General features: G+C 45.2%; 1 protein-coding gene across 1 annotated transcript in view; it reads left to right on the top strand.

The window, feature by feature from the left end:
- Nucleotides 1-20,322, top strand: part of LGR6 (leucine rich repeat containing G protein-coupled receptor 6) — a 203,768-nt gene that overhangs the window by 126,601 nt on the left and 56,845 nt on the right. The window contains exons 5-6 of the mRNA XM_019546369.1: nucleotides 2,566-2,781; nucleotides 15,409-15,480. Of these exons, the coding sequence (XP_019401914.1) occupies nucleotides 2,566-2,781; nucleotides 15,409-15,480 (288 nt within the window). The remainder of the gene's footprint in view (nucleotides 1-2,565; nucleotides 2,782-15,408; nucleotides 15,481-20,322) is intronic.

Below are 20,322 nucleotides of genomic sequence, written 5' to 3'. Positions count from 1 at the left end.
GGATCACCCCCTGCCCAGCAGCACCCCCTGAGCCAGGGCTTTTTTCCCCCCAAGTGCTGGGAGCTGGGGTGGGCAGGGTGGCCATTGCCGGGCTGGAAGAGGGGCGGGGGATGGGCCTGGCCTGACCAATTCAGAGATTCGGCCAAATCGAATCAGGACAGTGATTTGAATCACCAAATCGAATCACTGTCCCCCAACTCGGCCGAATCCGAAGCAAATACTAGCCACTTCGCACAGGCCTATTAGATAACCCCCTTATTGAATCTTTCTGAAAATGCTGCAGCAGGTAAGAGTCATAAGGAATTGATCACTCACCTTCTAGTGGCAGCAAGAATTACAGTTGCAAAAGCCTGGAAGAGAAGTGACACACCTAAAATCACCGTTTTGAAAAATTAGGGAAGTTTTAGTAATGGAAAAGTTGTCCTAGCAAGTTAGTGTTCTACCGGGTAGAAGGGACAGAAGAGGCTTGTTTAGAAAAGTGGTGGATCTTCCTAGGATGTGGTTAAAACAAAATCTTCTACCTCCAGACCAAAAAGTTTAAGAAATATTTTTGCATACTGAAGAAGAGTGCAAGTTCGATGAGCTAACACACAAGAACAAATTTGGAATACGTTTAAGAGTAGATATGCATGAGATTGGTATCATGCAGAGTGCTGAGGAAAAAGGACGTGTGAATTATTATATAGAGACGTGGAAACACAAAAGCGTCACATCACCTGAAACACAAAGGAACTGTCAGAGACTAAAAAAAGAAAAGAAAAAAACCTCCAGACTCCTGTGGGCATTGACTTGAGTTAATGGAGCACTGTTGATGGAAGATAAATATCTGACTTTATATACATTCAAGGAGGTTGGATGTATCTTTAAATATTACATTTCTTATTTGATAAGATTTGTTAATGAAAAGAAAAAATCAGAACATTACAAGCAATGTTTTTGTTTTTTTTGATGAAAAAAAAAATACATCCAATACACTTTTTTTCCACAAAAGTTTTAATTTTGATTTAAAAACACAATTTCCCCAAAATGCTTGAAGAAAAATGATCATTAGCTTCTGTCTAATGAAATTCTAAGCTTCTGTAGGTTTCGTTTTTCTGGTCTCTTGGATTTTTATTACAAGAAAATGTGCCATACGTTCCCCTGATTTACATACTATAGGTACACTTTTAATGGGGTATAAATTAAGGCAGGATTTGTCCGTGGTCATTCTGTTTTTCAGTGAGACAGACCATTCTGGGCAGGGTGATACTGCAAACGAGTCTATTTATCCATTATGGGTAAACAAATTTAACTTACTGAAACCACAGTGAGATTTGAACGTGATTGTGAGCTCTTTGCCATGGAGTTGTCAGCAGATTTGGTCAAAAAAATACTTGTCCTAACTTCCTTTTAGCCAGACAGCTGGTGGTAGAGCTGACTTGAAAAAATTCAGTATAATAGTTTCATACAATATGAACCACATCATAGCAATGCGTCAATTTTGACAGTTTTCTGACTAAAAATATCAAATTGTTTCCTTTTAATTTTCTTGCTTAATTTCAATGATGTTGAAACCATTCATTTCACTAAAGGCATTTCAGTCCAACTGTGTTGTTTTGATTCATTCCGTTTCAACTTCTACCTTGCATAAAAATATTAATTTTCATATTTAAGTAGTAACCTGTTTTAAATTATAATGTTTCAACACTGATAAGATGAAGCAGTTTTTTCATAGTGAATCAACAAAGTGAGTCCACGTTATCAAAGCAAGATGTTTTGACATCGCCAAAACAAAACATTTTGATGATGTTTATATGCATCCAAATCAGGTTTTTTCCTGGATTTTTTTTTTCCCCTGGCAAATTTCAAAATGTTGTCTTTTAATTTTGATTTGGAATGAAGACAACTTTTGAAATGTCAGAATTTACTATGGAGCAGAAGTGCCATTTTCCAACCTGCTTTGGCTTTCAAACCTTCACAGCCGACAAAGTAGGCAGCAAATCTTGGGGAGAGAGTAAAATGGAAGAGCCAAATTTTTGGCACCCAGAAAAGTTTCTCATATTATGAGATTAGACCTAACCCTTGATCTTGGGTTCTTGCTTCTTTTAGTTTTGTGGGTAAAGTCTTGGGTATCTAGATTAAATGTTCAAGGACACCAGTGACTGCAGACTGGATCCTCAAATGATCAATCCAGCCTAAATGGTTTTGAGGATCTGGGCCTTTAAATCATGTCTAGTTGAGAGCTGTTGTTGGGTTTGTATGAAGTAAGATGATGGGTCTTACTCTATTATTATTAAAAATAACATCAGAATTGGCATCAGTTTTCAGGCTCACCAGAGGGGCAAAGGACCAGGGGGGTCAGGAAGAATGGCCAGCCATGAGGCTTGCAGAGCTGTTGCCACCAGGAGCCTTACGCCATGTCTCTTCCACCTTGCTTTAACTCGTTTTTACAGACTAGCTCGGTCTCCAGGCCTTCAGTTTGTCTTGTACCACCAACCTGGAAACTACTTAAATAATAACAGGGACACACAAAGTAAGGCTGGGTAAATCTCAAATTAATCCCCGCTCTGTTTTTCTCCCACCCAGACGCCTGGATGCAAACCTTATCTCTCTGGTGCCGGAGAAGAGCTTTGAGGGACTGCCGTCCTTACGTCACCTGTGGCTGGATGATAACGCTCTGACAGAGATCCCTGTCCAAGCTCTCAACAACCTTCCAGCCCTGCAGGCCATGACGCTGGCTCTCAACCAGATCGGGCACATTCCTGACTATGCCTTCCAGAATCTCAGCAGTCTCGTGGTGCTGTAAGCTCTTTTTGCTTCCTGTGTATTTATAGTTACTGCTTCTTGGGGGGTCGCGCATTGACTGCATAAATACACGTGAGCGATGTCACCCTCTAGTGAGTGATGTCACCCTCTAGTGACTAGGCCAAAACGATCAGGATACAAGTCTTTCTCCTGCTGCCACAAAGGTAGAGATCCCTTAGTTTAAACAGCAACAACCAGTGCTTGGACAAGAGCTGGTAAAAAATGCCAATTTTTTTGTGTGAAATTGTCAAGGTTGTTATTTTTTTTCTTTGTTTCTCTTTTCTCCCCCACTTTTTACTTAAAAAGAAAAAATCATGTTTCCAAACCTGTTGGGTGTAAACATTTTCAGGTTTTGGAAACCAAAAGGACCAAATTATTTTACTAAAAATGCAAGTTTCTGATTCTTGCTTTTTAATGGGAAATCTCTACCAATATGATTTAAAATAAAAATAATTTGTGGGGAAAAAATACGGTATTTGTCAGAAAGCAATTTTAAGAAAAGCTTTTTGACTAGCTTTGGTTTTAGAAGAACAAAAGTTAGTATCTCTTCAATGGGAAGAATGCTATTTTCCTGGGATCATCTAAGTGGCAGTTTTTTAGTGGTCTAAGTAGCCTTTTTAGTACTTATGCCTAGGCAACAATTCTGTTACCCAGCAGTGTGGATGTATAAGGGCATGTCTACATGTTGCCTGCTAGGGTGTGGTGTTTTAGCACTTCTTTTTGGAAGTACTAAAGCACGGTGCAATACAGGTGGCTACTGTGCTGTATGCGCAGTGCATGGTTAGATTTCACTGCTACATCGCCATAGCAGCACGCCAGACCGGGGGAGCACACCACTATGGCAGTGTAGCTGGTGATCACGTGTAGCCCCGCATGATCACTATGTTGCCGTAGCACTTTGTACAGTAATGTAGCTCATTGCTACATCACCATAGGGTGACTTGTAGACACACCCTAAGTGTACCGCAGTGTGCAAAATGAGGCTGTGCACTGGCTGGGCACGTTCACAGCTACATGCACATGCCCCTTGTGAACAAGTACCAGCAACCAACCACAGTCCAAAACTGGGCATCCCAAAACCCATGACTAGCAGATGTTAGAGAAAGGTAATGTTAGCTATGTTAGTTAGTCTGAAGTCAGGCAGAAGGGAGGGTAGATTTGCACCTTATAGACTAATTAAAGCAGAAATGCATAGCAAGCACTGCTATGTTTTACCGCCAATAGCTGTGCACGTCAAGGCTTCCCTCCAGGACCTGTGCATGGATTTGCTGACTTCAGAAGCAAACCAGCTTCTGATGCCTGGGGAGGTTTTAATGCAGCCATGCACCTGTCCTCTTTCCTTGGACTGCACTTGTGCCAATCTGTACCACCAGCCTGATTTCTGTTTCTTGCCCATCTCTGACACTCTTCTGGCTTCCTCCCTGGGTCGAGGGCAGGGTACACTGGGAACTGACATGGGCTTTCCCTACCTGCAAGGGCATCTCCCACATGATTCAAAAAGTGACTGCTTATAACACTACGCAGATCTTTCATTTGCAGCTTGCCCTGAGCTGAGCAGTGTTTCTCGCCACTGACAAACCCTGAGGAGCATCTTTGCTGCTTATTCTTTATACTTCTCTATCTGAGGCTCTTAAAGCAGCATAACAGGGTGTGTAGTTAATATTCATGGGCATGCACAGGTGAGGAAACCAGGGCACAGGCAAGTTATGTGACTTGTCCAAGGACATATAGTCAGTGGCAGAGCCAAGCACAGAACACAAGGCTCCTTTTGCGCATTGACACAGGAAGTTGGAGACCTGGTTTCCAGGCCTCCTTTGCCTTGAAGAAGTTTCAACTTGATTGTCTCTGACTTCCTAGCACAGAACTGTAACCATCACACAGCAGATCAGACATTAGCCAGGCCCCTTTCCGGTGCTTCTCTGAGCAACCCCTCCTCACCCAGGGGAGGGGGACATTGTACCCAGGTCTGCAGCTTCCTGGCAGGGCCATTCTCCTCTTCTTTTATTTTATGCCCAGGATTTGTGCTCATTTTCTGTGTGTGCAGCTCCATGTTTGGGAAACAGAATTCCACACCTGCCACTTAGGAGGCTAAGAAACTGCTACTTAAACAACCAAAAGGAAATAGAATTCCTTCCCATGTGAGTGTGTGTGTATATGTGTGTGCACATGCATGTGTGTGTGTGCATGTGTGTGCATGCACACACATGTGTGTCTGTGTGCGTGCATGAGAGACAAAGATGTAATGATTGACTAGTAGTTCTCTGGAATAATTGTAAGCCCCTTTGGTATTTTCTATATTCATTTTAGTGTGCAATATAAACATATCATCTACGGGATATTGAACAGTTGAGAAGAATTATTTGCTTCCAATGATGGTGCCCTCCCAGATGGGATATATTTATTCCACAGACAGTGAAAAACAGTAAATTCTCTACAGTCTGTGATCATATGGCAAGCCAATGTCTTTATAATTACATAGTGAGTAGCATCAGTTACATTAACTGGGGTCTTATATCTTATTTAGCTTCCAAATGGAAACTTACCTCTGCAAATTAGTTAGCAATTTTTTGTTTAGTGTTGATTAGTAAGTTTGAATGTAATGGCCAAGTGCCCCAGTATTGCTCTAAACACATGACATAGTTACAGACTCTTCTGATGCCTTCTAATCTGGTAATATGCATCTTGTCGCCAGGCTGTAAAGTATCACTGGCATTTGGTACTTAGTGAAAGCCTAACAACTACTTAGATCTCAAAATAAAAAGTACTTACAAAACCTTATAGAAAAGCTTGGAAAATACACTTTCCAAAGTGTTATGAGGCACCTATTTTAAAGGCTTATTCAGAAGAAATTCTAAGAACTACCTGATAATTGCCAAAAAACAATTCTTTTCACCCAGAAAAGTTCTCATTTTACCAGGGCATCCCAAGACAATCATTACTCACCATCTCCATTTGGCTTCAGTAGCTAACACAGAGTGTGAGTTGACTCTTGGATTCATATTTCAATCTTGAAAGCACTCTGTTGTTCAGATTGGACATCCCATCCTTTGGGTGGGAAGAAAGTTCCTACCAGGCACTCTACAGGGTTTTTGTGGGGTCACAAGTGTTTTACAGAATGAGCCACACACGTCTCTGCCATGCTCAAAAAGTAGATACACTTTTCCAGTGTTAGCTCATAACCAGTGCTCCTACCAACAAGCTGCCTAACTCTGCACTCAACCACAGAGGAGATAAAACTTTTTGAAACCTCTACAAAGAATCTCATTGAGTCAGCCAGTAAAGCTTTCAGGAAGTTTCCCCTACAAGCATGCAAAATTCATGTGCATATAGCCATGTGTGAGTGTACAAACTTGCACCTGGAAGGAAAGAATATGGGTTAGCCACTGTCATAAACTTAAGTACTCTTCTAGTCTGGGAGTTATTAAAATAAGCACCTGGGGGAGGGGAGCCAAAAGCAGATGTGCAAGAGTACTGAGGAAGCTGTCATGTACAGTCTGATTAATACTCATGGACACCACTGATCAGCAGTTTCATAGCTGAGGACATGACCTTCCCAGGTGCAGGAATGTGCTTTCCTGCTGCACACACCTTGGGCCTTTGGGAAAGAGATGGCTGATCATGTAGTAACAATGAAAAGAACCAACATCAAAATATACAAGCCTCAATCTGGAACAAGTTAGGGGCTTCATCTTCTGCTAATAAATTACACCCCCGTTGAGGAATTCCCTGATTTTGTTCCCATCCGTTTCTGCTGCAGGTTTCTAACAAGGGTTGCAGAGCCCCATGTAAATCCCTCTGCTGTGAAATCTATGAAGTTTGGCAACTGGCCGCACCCCTTTGCCATCTCCGATAACTGCCGCTGTGTTGGTGCTGAGCATTAGCAAAATATAGACAGTGGGATGGGGATGGCTTGCTTGGCATGGGTGGCTGATGGGAACAAGGTACTGAGGTGCTCATCTCCAAGTCTGAGCTAGCAGGGGCAGAATGTCATTGGCTGTTCAAAAATTGTCTTTCAAAGCTACTCTTGACTACACCTGGGTGAGTGTTAGTCAGGACTGACGCTGTGGGGGTCATGACCTGTGTCAGATGTCTATGACATGAACAGCTGCTTTTTTTCCTAGTGTTGGATTTGATCTTATGGCCAAGAAGCTATGGTGAGAGCAGGAGTCCATGGGTGTGGTGGGGAGGCACATTGCAATGCTCCTGTCAGGGACCACGTTTATGGTTCAGTAAAGTGCTTGGGCCAGTCCACTGTCCGATACACATAAGGGAATTCCTTCACCAGCATGACTGATTTCAGTAGTCAAGCCTTAGTCTGCTCAAGTGGCAGAGCATCCTAAACCCCACGATGCACCTCCTGAATCTAGGATTTCTAAGGTACCCATTTATTCCTGTGGAATTGAAAGCCTGATCTTAAATCCACTGTCATCACACAGAGTGACCCTGCAGGCAGCCCCTGTTGCTTTCTGGTACAGATAGGATGAAAGGACAACCAGAACTAGGCAGAAGAAACCAGAACAGCCACCTCACCTACCCATAATCATTAAGAATCACCTCCAGGCAAATGCTGCATGCTTTGGACTCTACAGGCTGGGGAGATGTGGCTGTGGGACTTGGGTGAAGTCAGGGATTAGCTGCTCTCCCTGCCGTCACGTCACAGCATGGGAAGTACCATAGTGCCGGTCAGCTTAGTGTTGCTACCACTTGGGTTCTAGTCCAGGAAAGGTCTTGCCCCATGTCTAGATATGAAGACCACAGTGACCTAAGGAGCCAGCACCTGAGACGAAGCATCAGACAGCCCTTAGTGCAATTGCCATCACCCTTTAGTGCTACCTTGAGACCTGTAGGATTTTTTTGGTGGAACTCAGCTCATCTTCATTGTTAGATAATGTGCTTCCTTTTTCCCTGTGCATTCTTTTTCTCTCAGTGATGTACCAGGAACACTGAACCTGCTAAATCAAGGAGATGCTAGCATCTATCTGTTTCTCCTACAGCATTTATCTTAGGGAGGTGACAGAGCCCTCAGTGAGGTTTAGCATCTAGAGCAGGTGACTGGCTGTGAGGACTCCTGGTTTCTATTCCCAATTCTACTAATGACCTATTCAAAATGTCCATTGATTTTCAGGGCCTGCCTATTTGGAAGCCACCTTGAGACATCTGGGCCCTGACTTCCAGAGGCACTGACAACTCCAGAGCATGTCACTGGGAGCAGTGAGAGTCTCTGAGAACCTGAGCTGCTCCAATGACATGACAAAAGTATGGAAATCAGCTCTCTGTGCCTCTGCTCTTTCAGCTATACAGGAGGGGTAATGATTCCCACTTTCGGGAGACACTTTGGAACCTCTGGGAGAAGGTGCCAGGCATGTGCAATATATCACTATTAAGAACAATATTGCCTAGAACATCTGGGTTCCATTTATCAGACTTTTAGCTTACAAAAGCTCCTTTTCTCTCTGAGGACTGAGCACTTTACCTGGGGAAAAGTGAGTTTCCATCTCTGGCAACTGTGGAAGAAATTAATAGCTCTCCATACAACCCCCCAATATTGTCATTCCCAGCTGGTCTTAGCTCTCCACCAGATGAGTCTAATTGCTGATACCATTGTGTGGAGTATTCCATATGAATTTGCACTATTCTCATTATTTGATTTTTCTATTGATGTGCAGCAAAATTGTGAAATTGAATGGTTTTGCTATGGCCAAGCCGTGAAATTCCCTACGTCATCTGAGATGATCATAACAAGCACTGATGCAGCTGGAGAGCACAGTTCATGTCGGACTTTGAACTTGATCCAGATAATCTAATGCAAGTGACTGCTGGAAAATAAAGGTGGTTGCATTTGTCCTTCAAGAGAAAAAAGGAAGCATTTAGAAATGAAAGAAATGGAGAATCCACCACTTCCCTTTGTAGTTTGTTCCAGTGGTTAATTACCCTCACTGTTAAGAAGTAATTGGATCTTACTTCCTATTTCTGGCTTTAATTTCTAGCTTTTGTTCTTGTGAATCCTTTCTCTAATAAAATGAAGAACCCATTTTAGTACTCAGCATTTTCTCCCCAAGAAGGTACTGCACTGCCTATCAAGTCACCTCTTGATCTCATTCTTAATCAGCTAAATAGATGAGGTTCCTGCAGTACACCACAGGCAATGAATTAAGTTTCATAAGAACCTCACTAAAAGGCAAGTTTTCTAGCCCTTAAATTATTTTTATTTTTGTGACTCATCTTTGCGTAATTTCCAAGATTTTTACATTCAGTGCAGACATCCTAAATGAATGTCATAATCCAATGTTGGTCTCACCAGTAAAGGGAAATTCACTTCTTTTCTCTAACTCACTGTTTATACAGCCAAGGATTCTTAACGGACTGATGTCTGTATTACAATCGGCACTAATTGCTTCCCTTGTTCATAGTCTAAGCACACAAGGGACAAAAACTAAGTTGTTCTCTTCCCCTTAAAGGTGGAGCTTCCAAATCAAGGGGGAAGCATGTGTTGCTACCGTCTGTGCTGTGCTTGGCCTTAGAGAAATACACAGCTTCATTCTCCAGGGTCTCCTTTCACCCATATGAAAATGTATTTGAAAATAAGAATGAAAAGGAAAATAAGACAATTTGCCAAAAGACTCCTGAATTGGGAATTTGGAATCAACCCCGTTTTAATAAGGCAGAAGACTATATCCTGATGAGAAAGTTTAAAATGGGACAAGAAACCTCCTTTTAGGGATTGTTATTTATTCTTTATTGGACACAGGTGGATCCTATAATTCTTTCCTGATGTATCTTTCAGTCTTATTGACTGCTGTGCAGTCAAGGAATTGCAGGATCCTTTCTCTCCCTGGCTGGGTGGCTGTTCTCTTGCAAAGGAACAGTAAACTCAACAGCTTTTCTGCAAAAAAAAAAAAAGGCCCAGCCCACTTAACTGTTATTTTTGACAGCTACACATAGTTGCAGTCTTATTCCATGGTCAGTGTTGGCAATATGCAAGCATCTACATGGCTACCAAAAATATGCCAATAGCTGGGTAACCAGAGAGGTGGTTAACCATGTTAGTTTGAAAGGTAGACAGGATGGTAGGTGGTAGAAGGTAGACAGGGTGGTACCTTAGAGACTAACTGGTTCAAAGAGGCATGAGTGCTTGTAGGCAACAGCCTCCTTCAAGGCCTTCTGCCATTCAGGGTAACAGCCATACCCACACTCCAGCTTGTTCTCTTCCTCTTGGCTGACCAGTGTGCCAGCTTCAGGAGGAGAGGGCAAGATAATGCCTGACCAGTAGTGGAAGCACGAGAGGAGCAGGCTCAAACTTCTGAATGAGGAGGACCTTAGACTTTGGGTCTCCTACTTCCTGAGTGAGTGTCCTAACCACTAAGTCATTGGGCTAAAATGTGGAGGGGCCCTCCTCCCCCTAATATCTGCTAGTCATGAGCAGGAGCAGGGAGGTGGTGCGGTGGTGCAATTGCATGGGGTGCAGAGCCATGCACACGTCCAGTCAGAATGCAGCCTGCTGCGAATGCTCAGTAGTAACGGGGATGTTTGTGCATCCACGCTGCCCCAGGAAATAGAATTGCAAACTGCATAAATACCCAAAATGCCTGTTTTGCAGCTGAGGAGGTGCCAGTTGAGCACTTGAAGTGGAATAGGATTCTGCTCTTCACTTCCACGTGTCAAAGTCATTTGTTTACCATGGAAGGGAAAGGGACAGAAGGGAAGAGAAATTCCTTTTTTCATAGTTTCATAGTAGTTTAGGGCCAGAAGGGACCTGAACAGATCATCTAGTCTGACCCCCCCGCCACTGGCAGGAGCACACGCTGGGATCACACAACCCCAGACAGGTGTTCGCCCAACCTCTTTTTGAATTTACCCAAGGTAGGAGCAAGAACCACTTCCCTAGGAAGTTGTTTCCAGATCCTAGCCACCCTAACAGTGAAATAGTGCCTCCTAATCTCTAACCTGAACCTATTCTTCATCAGCTTCTGGCCATTGTTTCTTGTCACCGAGGTGCTGCTCGGGGGAATAGGGCCCTTCCTATTTGCTGCTGATCTCCCCTAACAAGTTTGTAGGCAGCCACCAGGTCCCCCCTCAGCCTCCTCTTGTTGAGGCTGAACAGGTTCAGGTCCCTCAGCCTCTCCTCATAGGGCCTGCCCTGCTGCCCTCCTACCAAGCGGGTGGCCCTCCTCTGAACCCTCTCTAGGCTGGCCACGTCCTTCTTAAGGTGCAGTGCCCAGAACTGGATGCAGTACTCCAGTTGAGGCCAGACCAATGTCACGTAGAAGGGGAGGATCACCTCTCTGGACCAGCTTGAGATGCATCTTTGGATGCACGACAAGGTGCGGTTGGCTTTGCTGGCTGCGGTCGGGCATTGGTGGCTCATGTTCATCCTGGAGTCAATAATGACTCCAAGATCCCTTTCCCTGTCTGTGCTCACCAGGGGGGAGCTCCCCAGCCTGTATGTATGCTGTGGATTCCTTCTCCCCAGGTGCAGCACCCTGCATTTGTCTATGTTGAACCCCATCCTGTTACCATCCACGCACTTCTGTAGTCTGTCTAAATCTAATTGCAGCCTCTCTCTCCCTTCAAGCGTGCTACCTCTCCCCACATCTTGGTGTCATCAGCAAACTTGGACAACACGTTTTCCACCCCCTCGTCCAGGTCATATATCACCAGCTTATGCCAAATCATTGTTGGCATTTCTGTTCTTACAGAATTCCCTGAAAGCAGCTAATAGAGGCCATCAGTTTCTATTACAACCCTGTTTTTTTCAGTTGCCCATAGCTTTCATTTCTCACCATCATACAATGTTGTTTTGTGGGGTTGGGATTGTCAGTGTTTGGTTTCAAACCAAAACACGTCTGGGCCAATTTTTAGCTAGACCAGCCTAGCTCATCTCTCTTTTCAAGATGGCTGACGTGACCCAAGCAAATAGTAGTCACAAATGGACATTGTGGAGGAGTAATCTACTACCCAGCAGCACCAAAGGAATCCGAATCTGGCAAAGAAGAATGACAAGAGGAAAATGGCTGTTTTAAAAACCATGAGATGTTTCAAGCTGGCAAGTGTGGTCATGAGCCGAATAAAGGGCACTGCCTCTTTATGACGTTATTTATGACACTGCACTATTTTGCTCAAATAGTGTAGGACATGGGCTAGTCACAGTTATGGGTGCCTCTCCTAAAAGATGATCTCTTATGCAGTGTTCCATAATGGGATCCACGCTTGACCTTTGCTTCCCTCAACCTATTAGCCAAACTGATATTTATGCTGCAAAGGTCTCTGCCAGCCCCTCCTTGGTGAATGCTACTTGATATGTCATGTATAGTGCCTTGAAGATCAGTTATTTGGGGCAGAGCCCCCAAGAGGAGTAGCTTCTACAGCTAAGGATCTGTCATGAACAGCTGCCCCACAGGACTGGAATTTCATTGCCCAGCCCCCTCCTTTGGCACCTCTCTTCCTGGGTAGCAAGCAGGGTGGTACCAGCAGCTGTAGGTCCCAGCCTTGGGCTTGTCAGATGAAGTATCCAGCATTCTGAGGGACTCAAACGTTTGGCGTTGTCCCGGGTTGATAGTCCAAAGTGATGTAAGGGCAACTTGATCTGAAAATGCCCCATAAAATTTGAAAGAGGAAACCATCTGGACTTGGAAGTTATTGTTCTGTGACAAAGAGAAATAGCTCCTCTAATCTCCTGCCTTGCATTTTGATCTAAATCTTTCTCCTCCTCTGAGAGTCACGGTCGATCCAAATTTTCTTGCAGGCAGCTGCTTTTTCCTGTCCCCACTTACCTCGACGAGCAAACAATAAATTTTTCTGTAGTCCCCTCTCCCCCACCCCCCTCCACCATCATCCAAACTCCTTCAATGCTCTCTTAATGACGAGATGGAAACGTGCTTGTAGGGGAGACTCAGGCTGGTTTCTGAGGTGTGCTTTGATTGTCACAAAGCTCCATTTAACTACCACACGGAGCCTGGCTGCTCCCCCACTCATAAATCCCTGCTGCTTTTCCACAGAGCGTTTGGCACTGGCTACACACATGCAGCCAAACATCTTACACTTGAATCCAGGTGGGGAAGAGAGATTTTTCTTGACCCAAGACTGATTTAGACCAAGAATAAGTAACGACAATGTCACCGATCACCTGCTAGGGCTTGGAGTCTCCCCAGGCCACTTTAAGGAGGCTGTATTATAGGACACAGTCTGATGCTTTCCAGAGCACAGGGAGGAAGAGACTCCCCAGTAACACTATGGTAATAGATTAACACTTTATATCACAGGGAATACAAAACCTCTTGGTGTATTATCAAGAAGTACAGTATGAGGGGAGAGAGCCTGGAAATAGAAGACAGAGTGATTTTGTGGAGTTGCACAAGGGAAGATCTACTCTACTGCAGGAGATAAGAAACCACTCTGCCTCCTTCCATCCCTCCCCTCTCCCCAAAACACCCCTACTGCCCTGAGCTCCTACTTGCTTGGTGAGCTCTTGTCTATGGGAGTTGTCCTACGGGAATCAATAGCACTACTCATGTGAGTAAGTGCCTACCCATGTAAAGCTCAGACTGTCCCATTGGTGCTTGCTGCCTTCTGCTTGTGTGCAAGGGACCAGATCATCTCTACCTAGAATTTCAGGGGACTGTAAGGAGCTTTAGCCATATGGCCATCACCAGCATTAATGGGAGCCAGGTGTCTAATGCACCCATATGCTCACATACACAAAGGGACACATGCAATACAATGCCTCTGACAACTTAGAAAGAATAATTCAGCAACAAAGATGCTGGTTCTGCCAAAAACTAAGACCTAAAAATAAGCCACTGGCCTTCAAAATGCATACAGCCATGACTCCATAGGAATTTATGATCCTGTGGGCCTCAATGACAGAAGTAACACAGGTAACTTTACAATCCATGCTGCCCTTACACGACAGCTAGCACATGGATCTCGAGGAACAGAATTAACGCAAAGGCTTCATGATGCACGGGGCTGCGAGTGTTAGCAATAACACTTGTGGTTCACAATACATGGCACTTGGACAGCAGGAGATTAAGAGAAGAGAAAAAAGGAAAAGAATTTCTGACTTTATGTGGATAATGCATATCAGAATGTCATGTTAGCCACTCAGCTCCAGGGTTAGACATTTTTAAAGCATTAAACTGCAGATAACCTTTAAATTGCTGTCAAACTGGAGTAAATCCAGGAGTCTAAATCTGGAAATATTTTCATTTTTTCTGCAAACAAAGATAATAAAACTGTAACTGCAGACATGAGGACAGAGCTCAAAACCTTCTCTTTGCTGTTCCCAAGCCTCTTAGGGTGCAGATTTTATTCTTTGCTTTACAGACCCTCTTGCTAATTTTAGCCTTGGCTTCTACTTGGGCACTGATACCCACGGAGCTCTAGAGAGCATGTAAACCAGAGGGGTGATTTCTGTTGCACTTATTGTAAAGGAAGGAGACCTGTTCCCAAATGACTGTGACTCTTATCCGGGGCCCACAAGTAGTTGCTGAGGATCATTAAAGCTGGACCCCAAGCGCATTGGCAGTTTAGACCAAGATTTTCAAAGTGCCCCAAAAGCTTCCTGGTAAAGTGAATGTACATCAGGCACCCAAACTCATTACACACATCTTCCCTATCCAATTCCAGGGGGGCACCAATTGCATACCATGTGTTAGCTGGTCAGTCTGTTCTTCTGCTGTCATTACAGTGGTGTAGCTTGCTTCTGCTTGGTGCTGGAGGGGTATGCAAATTGAGAGTAACTTACCCAGGTGTGTTTGGCAGGAAACACAACTGGCAGGACTGTGTGCAATTAAGTGCCAAAGTCAGAGGGGAATCTTAGTGAATGGGAGTCCAAGGAGTGCAACATATTCTGTCATCCATCCCAAGGCCTAAGCAGCACCATCTTGGGAACCCTCCAGTTCACTTGCAGATCCAGCTCTGAACTGGGGCCCATGCAAGTGCTTCTTCTAATTTTTCCTTGAAGAAATGCTACCAAAAGCTTCAGCTGGAGCATACACCCCCCTTGTCTAGCTGGTAATGAGCTAGTAATTACCATGAACGTTGCTGTACTGCAAATGAACGTTGCTCTGATTTCAGCAAAGGGAAGACTGGAGTGTTTCTTTCTTCTCCACCTTTTTAGGTTCTATCACAGTTCACAGGCAAGCACACCCAGGACAGCTTTAATCTAGATACCCCAGGTACCAATAGCAACAAAATCATTGTAGCAGGGGCTCCCATAGGTTTCAGCCACCTGGGTCATTGCTGCAGTTTACTCTGAGGCTCATGCCAGCTCCTTGCTTGACTGCTGTAAGTCCTCAAACTGGCTAGATTAAGCTACTGTGGGTGTGCATCCCTGTGCTCTAGTCAGATATTTCAAATGTAGTGTAGGCTTATTCGAAGAGACTATACCACTACACATGGGTTTTGCAGTGTCTCTCTATATTGCTTGTGCTCTGTGTGCCCTGAGAGGCCTGGCTTACAGAGCCTGCCTCATAGATGCCTGACAAGGTATACATGATGCCGTGGTACCTAGCCTGCTCCAGGTGGTAATTGGCCTGCAGAGCTCCATTGAGTCATGGCTCAGAGACTGCTGGGGAAAAAACAGTGCAGCTCTTTCCCATTTAATTATCTCCATTTTCTTTGCAGTCACCTCCACAACAACCGAATCCAGAGCCTGGGAACCAATGGCTTTGAAGGCCTGCACAGCCTGGAGACTTTGTGAGTCATCCATTTTCTCTTCTGTACTAAATACTTCCCTCCATGTGGATGTGGTGCTTGAGTGTATTCATACTTGGCAGGCTAGCAGCTGAGCCCACAATGAGGGCACTGTGTGCATTCATGCCAGGCCAAGTGGCTAGTCCAGTTCAACCGTGCCCTCTTTAAGCTGTGGCAAGTGGTGGTAGAGTGGCAAAGCAGGCATTTCTGGAAGGAGAAGGGGTGTTTCATTGCCAGTGTGATGGTGAGGGGTATGTGTAATTTGGCTTTCTTCAAGGAACCACCTTGCTTTTTGTGGCATTGTAACAGCTTACATTACCCATTAACTATGCTCCAGCTTCCTATCTGGGGTCCAGTATACAAGCACCCTCTTTCATAAACTAGAATGGGGTCCTAACCATGCCTGTAGACCAGCTGATCATTCCCCCTTGGGCTTCAAGGGGAAATGAAGACCTTTAAGAGCCTTGAGGCACATCTTCGCTATGTCCAGACCACAGTATGGAGGACTGTAAGAAGCACAATACACCTCCTCTGTATGGCCCACCCCAAAGTGTGTCATGTATCTGTCAGAGACAAGGATTTCTTAGGGTGATATTGGACCAACTGCGTAGTTGGGATAGAGTAAGGTGAGCTTTCAAACACAGCACATTCTTAATGTTGCTGCTTTCAAAGCACGCCCGACAGCTGATGGTACCCACCCAGCACTGTCCTAAGGCAGCTGCATTACATTTTTCAGGGTATAAGGGACACAGAGTAGGCCGGCTGCACTTCAATTAAGTGCTGATTAGTATGGTCTGGAGGCAATATATGCATAACCTTACTTCATCATCCCTGCTCTTACCTCTTAGCATGTCCCTCTGTCCCCGCCTCCACACACAGAAGTCCCACGTATGTCAGCCTAAACTACTCATCTACCCATTCCTTACACAATCTGTCTTCCTTTTTCTGAAAATCAGGCCTGGGCATATGCTAAAACTCCTAACCAAGGTGTTTTACAAGCATTTCAGGTCACCAAAGTAGTCCAGGGACTGTCAACTACTCCATGTTTGTATAGCACCTAACACCATGGGGGCCTGCTTTTAAGTCCCAAGGCATTCCTGCAATAAACACAATTATTATTATTAGCAGTAATGATGTTTGAAAAGCCCTCATTCTGCAGGATTTTCTGCCCTGCAAACAGTATCTTGTGAGCCTGAACTCTAGGGATCCTCTGTTAGGCATGAATCCTGCCTCTAAGGACAACAGCTCTGCTGGCTCCTCACAAACAGATTGCACTCCAAGGGAGTTAAAAGCTGGGGTCTTGCCCTGCCCATTGTGTGTCCATGCCTCTGCACCATGACCTGCCTGGGGTTAATGTACTATGCACTGGCATAGTCTAAAATACAAACAAACAAGCAAGTAAATCAAGCCCATGAAAGGGTCAAAACAAGTATCTTCTTGCCCTCGGTTGCATAGAAACCTCCCCTCTGTGCAGCCCATGGCGTGAGAGTCCGAGACAAACCACCAACAAGGGAGAAAAAGAGGGTGGAGGACGAAGCGTCCCATCATAAAAGTGTCACTCAAAGAGTCAGGGCCTTTCTATGCTGATCACGTTACTGAAACATGGAGCGTTGCTGAGCACAGATGCAGCAGGCAAGCTAGCAGTCCCTAGATGCACCCATCAGGTGCTAGGGGACAGGGCAGTCTTACATTTGGACCGCCAGAGCCTGAGGCCTCCCAGGAGGGGCTATTCCTGAGCCCAGGGGGGAAGATGTGAATGCTGGAAGACAAAGGGCTTACTTGGTGTCTTGTAGATCATTCTTTGATTGCCAGTATGTCAGGCTGGATATCCCTGTATGTATTTTTTAACAAGTACAGGCCTTGAGACACTTGGTTATCATGACATTAGGTATGGGGAAGGCAAAGATCTTTTTGGGTGATAGCTTTTATTACACTAGTTCTATGGGTGGAATAAAGTTGGACAAATCAAGTTAGAGAAAATTTTGAATACAAGGTATTTATCATCAGGACCAGGAGGGAAGCAAGCACAACAGTTGACAGTTAAGAACAGAGGGTAGAGCTGGCAGGTTGGGGGTGCAGGAAAGAGAAATTCCCAAGGGTAGTAGAAAAATGATTAGCAGAACATCAGGGCAATGGGCTTCAACAAAGGCCCTGTTTTCCCTGATGTCCAAGCACTGATAGTGAAGCTAAATGCAGAAGTTTTGGGTCTAGACCCTGTTTCAAGGTGGGAAAGCACTGAGCAGCTCAGCTTTGGTGACCCTGCCCGTGGATTTAGAAATCTTGTGTGCACAATGAAACTGAACCCTCCTGGGTCCAAGAGAGGCTGAGAATATTTTGCAAATCTCACATTAAAATTGAGATTAAATTTTAACATTTGTGTTTTACATCAGTTTTCCTTTATTGCATGGGCCAAATTCCGCTATCCAGTATTTTATGGGTGACCCCACAGTAGGCAATAAACTGGCCAGGATGTCATTGGGATCAAAAGCTGTTCTTCTGCATCTACAAGGTGCCTTTGGTACTGCTGCAGATGTGGCACTTCAGACAAGGGCATCATGGTTTTGCTTGTGACATTAAGCAGGGAAAGAGACACTTTAGTCAGAGTTTTCAAAGGAACCGATTGTCACAGGCACAACCCAGACTTCTGGTGAGGGTTGGGGGGGAAGTCATTTTTTAGGGATTAAGGGCATAAGTCCAGGAATCTGAGAGCTGTGGGTCACAATACTTCAAGTCTAAGAGCCAAGGGTCACAATACTATAAGTCCAAGAGCCAACGCCGAGGTTCATAAGGTATCAAACCAGGGATCGCAATGGGTTTGTGGTCAAGGCAAATAACTGGTCAGGCCAAGAATTTAAAACCAGGAACAGGCAGGGCAGAAACAGAACAACCCAGGGCAGGAGCGGGCAGGAGCTCTACAAGGATTCAGGCTGGTGTATGTGTTATGCAGGTACTATGGGCCTAAGCCAGGTGGAAAACTATAAGCCTCCATGTAATAGAGAAACGCTTGGGACAAAAAAATAAAAAAGCCAAGAGCAGGAAAACAAGGTCAGGGCTTAAGAACGAGGGCCCCAAGGTGGCCCACCGAGCAGAAAATATTGCCCAAAAGCACCCACTGACCTCAAATACAGTTAAGGGGTCTGTGGACACCACCTTGTGAAATTGCCTGGACACATGCGCAGACGAGTGAAAGGAAGATGGTCCGGCAGGCAGCAAGGTTCCCTTCAGCCAGCACCTCCTTCCTGCTTTGCAAGATGGAGAGCTTGGCCGGGGCAAGGAGAAAAGGGACAGGGTCAGGCACGGCAAGGTTCATGCAGGACCTAGCCAGGAGCGTGGCACAAGTTCAAGAGGGGCAGCAGAGGCCAGGCTAGGAAGCAGAGAAGCCAGGGATCCGGGATCAGGAGGAACAAACCCTGCAACTGGCACCAGAAAAGCCTCCTGCAGCACAGAGCGCTGCAAAGGCTACTACGTATACGCAGCAGCCACAGCCAAGGCTTTACCAGGGACGAGCTAAGGGCATGCCACCAGCCACCGGCCAGTCCCATGCAGGCAACCAGAGCCAGCGATGGGCTTGTCACCTGCCTGCTGTTGCCTCCTGACACCCAGGGCTAGGGACCTACTCAAATTGCAATTTCATGGATTGTGCAAAAATTGGACAATATCTGGGAACTCCGTTGGGGAAAAAATCTTACTAAAAATAAAATGCTGCCTCCCCAGTGGGACCCGGCAGTCCTCACAGCTGCTGCAGCCCAGGGGGAGGTGGGTAGGGCCACATTATGGACAGCCATCTTAACGACTGGTTTAAGTCCCTCAGCCAATTACAGGCATGGGGGGGGGGCACCACAGTAAACCCAAGAAAATGGTGGCTGGCCTTGTGATGTACAGGCAAAATCAGCCGCCTGCCTCCTGGAGTTGGCTAGAGCCCCACCTATGGAGTTAGCAGTAGAGCTGCACTCAGGGACCCCAACCACATCCCTCTGGATGGCTAGACCAGGGTCTGCAGCAGGGAGATTTATTAACTGCTCTCAGGTCCTGAGGATTCAGGAGAAAAGTGCCTCTGCTTGCTCTGTGCAATTCCACAGCAACATGTGGGCTAGAGAGCTAGCACCTGAGAGCTTCTTGTGCATGAAAAAGGGTTCTGCAGGAAACTACCCCAGCTTGCACTGGCTATGCAGATACAGAGCACAAATGACCTGGTTTTTGTTCACTCTGGAGAGCAACTGAGCTAAAAAGGAAGCTGTCACACTTCCATCTTCCCTGTAGAAACTGGTGCACAAGTGAGCAGCTAGATATCTGTGCCACCTCAGGAACAGGACCCCACACTTCTAGGGCCCCTGTGCTCTGTCCCCCTACTTACAAGGTGGTTGCAAAATATGATACAGCCTTGAAGTTGTCCCAGATCCCAAATCCCACCTGGTCAAGAAGGAGCAGATATCAAAGAGTAACAGGTGAAAGCAGCTGGATGAAAAGATGCTTAGCCCATCTGCTGTAACATTAGCATATACCCGATCATAACTTCTGAAGCCTTCCATATAATTTTCTAACTAAAGGGCAATTTCCCTCTCTGGCCCAAATCTTTACCATTTTGACATCTAATCTCATATGAAATAGTGGGGGAAGTGGAAATTTTGTGGAGGATTAAGCCCCCTTCCACACCACACCTTGAGAAACCATTAGAATCACAGAATAATAGAAAGTTAGGGTTCATAGATTTCATAGATGTCATAGACATTAGGGCTGGAAGGGACCTCGGAAGATCATCAAGTCCAGCCCCACACCTGAAGGGCAGGAAGTCAGCTGGGGTCATAGGATCCCAGCAAGATAAACATCCAATTTACTCTTGAAGGT

Source organism: Crocodylus porosus, unplaced genomic scaffold, assembly GCF_001723895.1.
Source record: "Crocodylus porosus isolate Cpor-Errol unplaced genomic scaffold, CroPor_comp1, whole genome shotgun sequence".
Lineage (NCBI taxonomy): Eukaryota > Metazoa > Chordata > Crocodylia > Crocodylidae > Crocodylus > Crocodylus porosus.
This window is presented reverse-complemented; position numbering and strand designations above follow the sequence as displayed.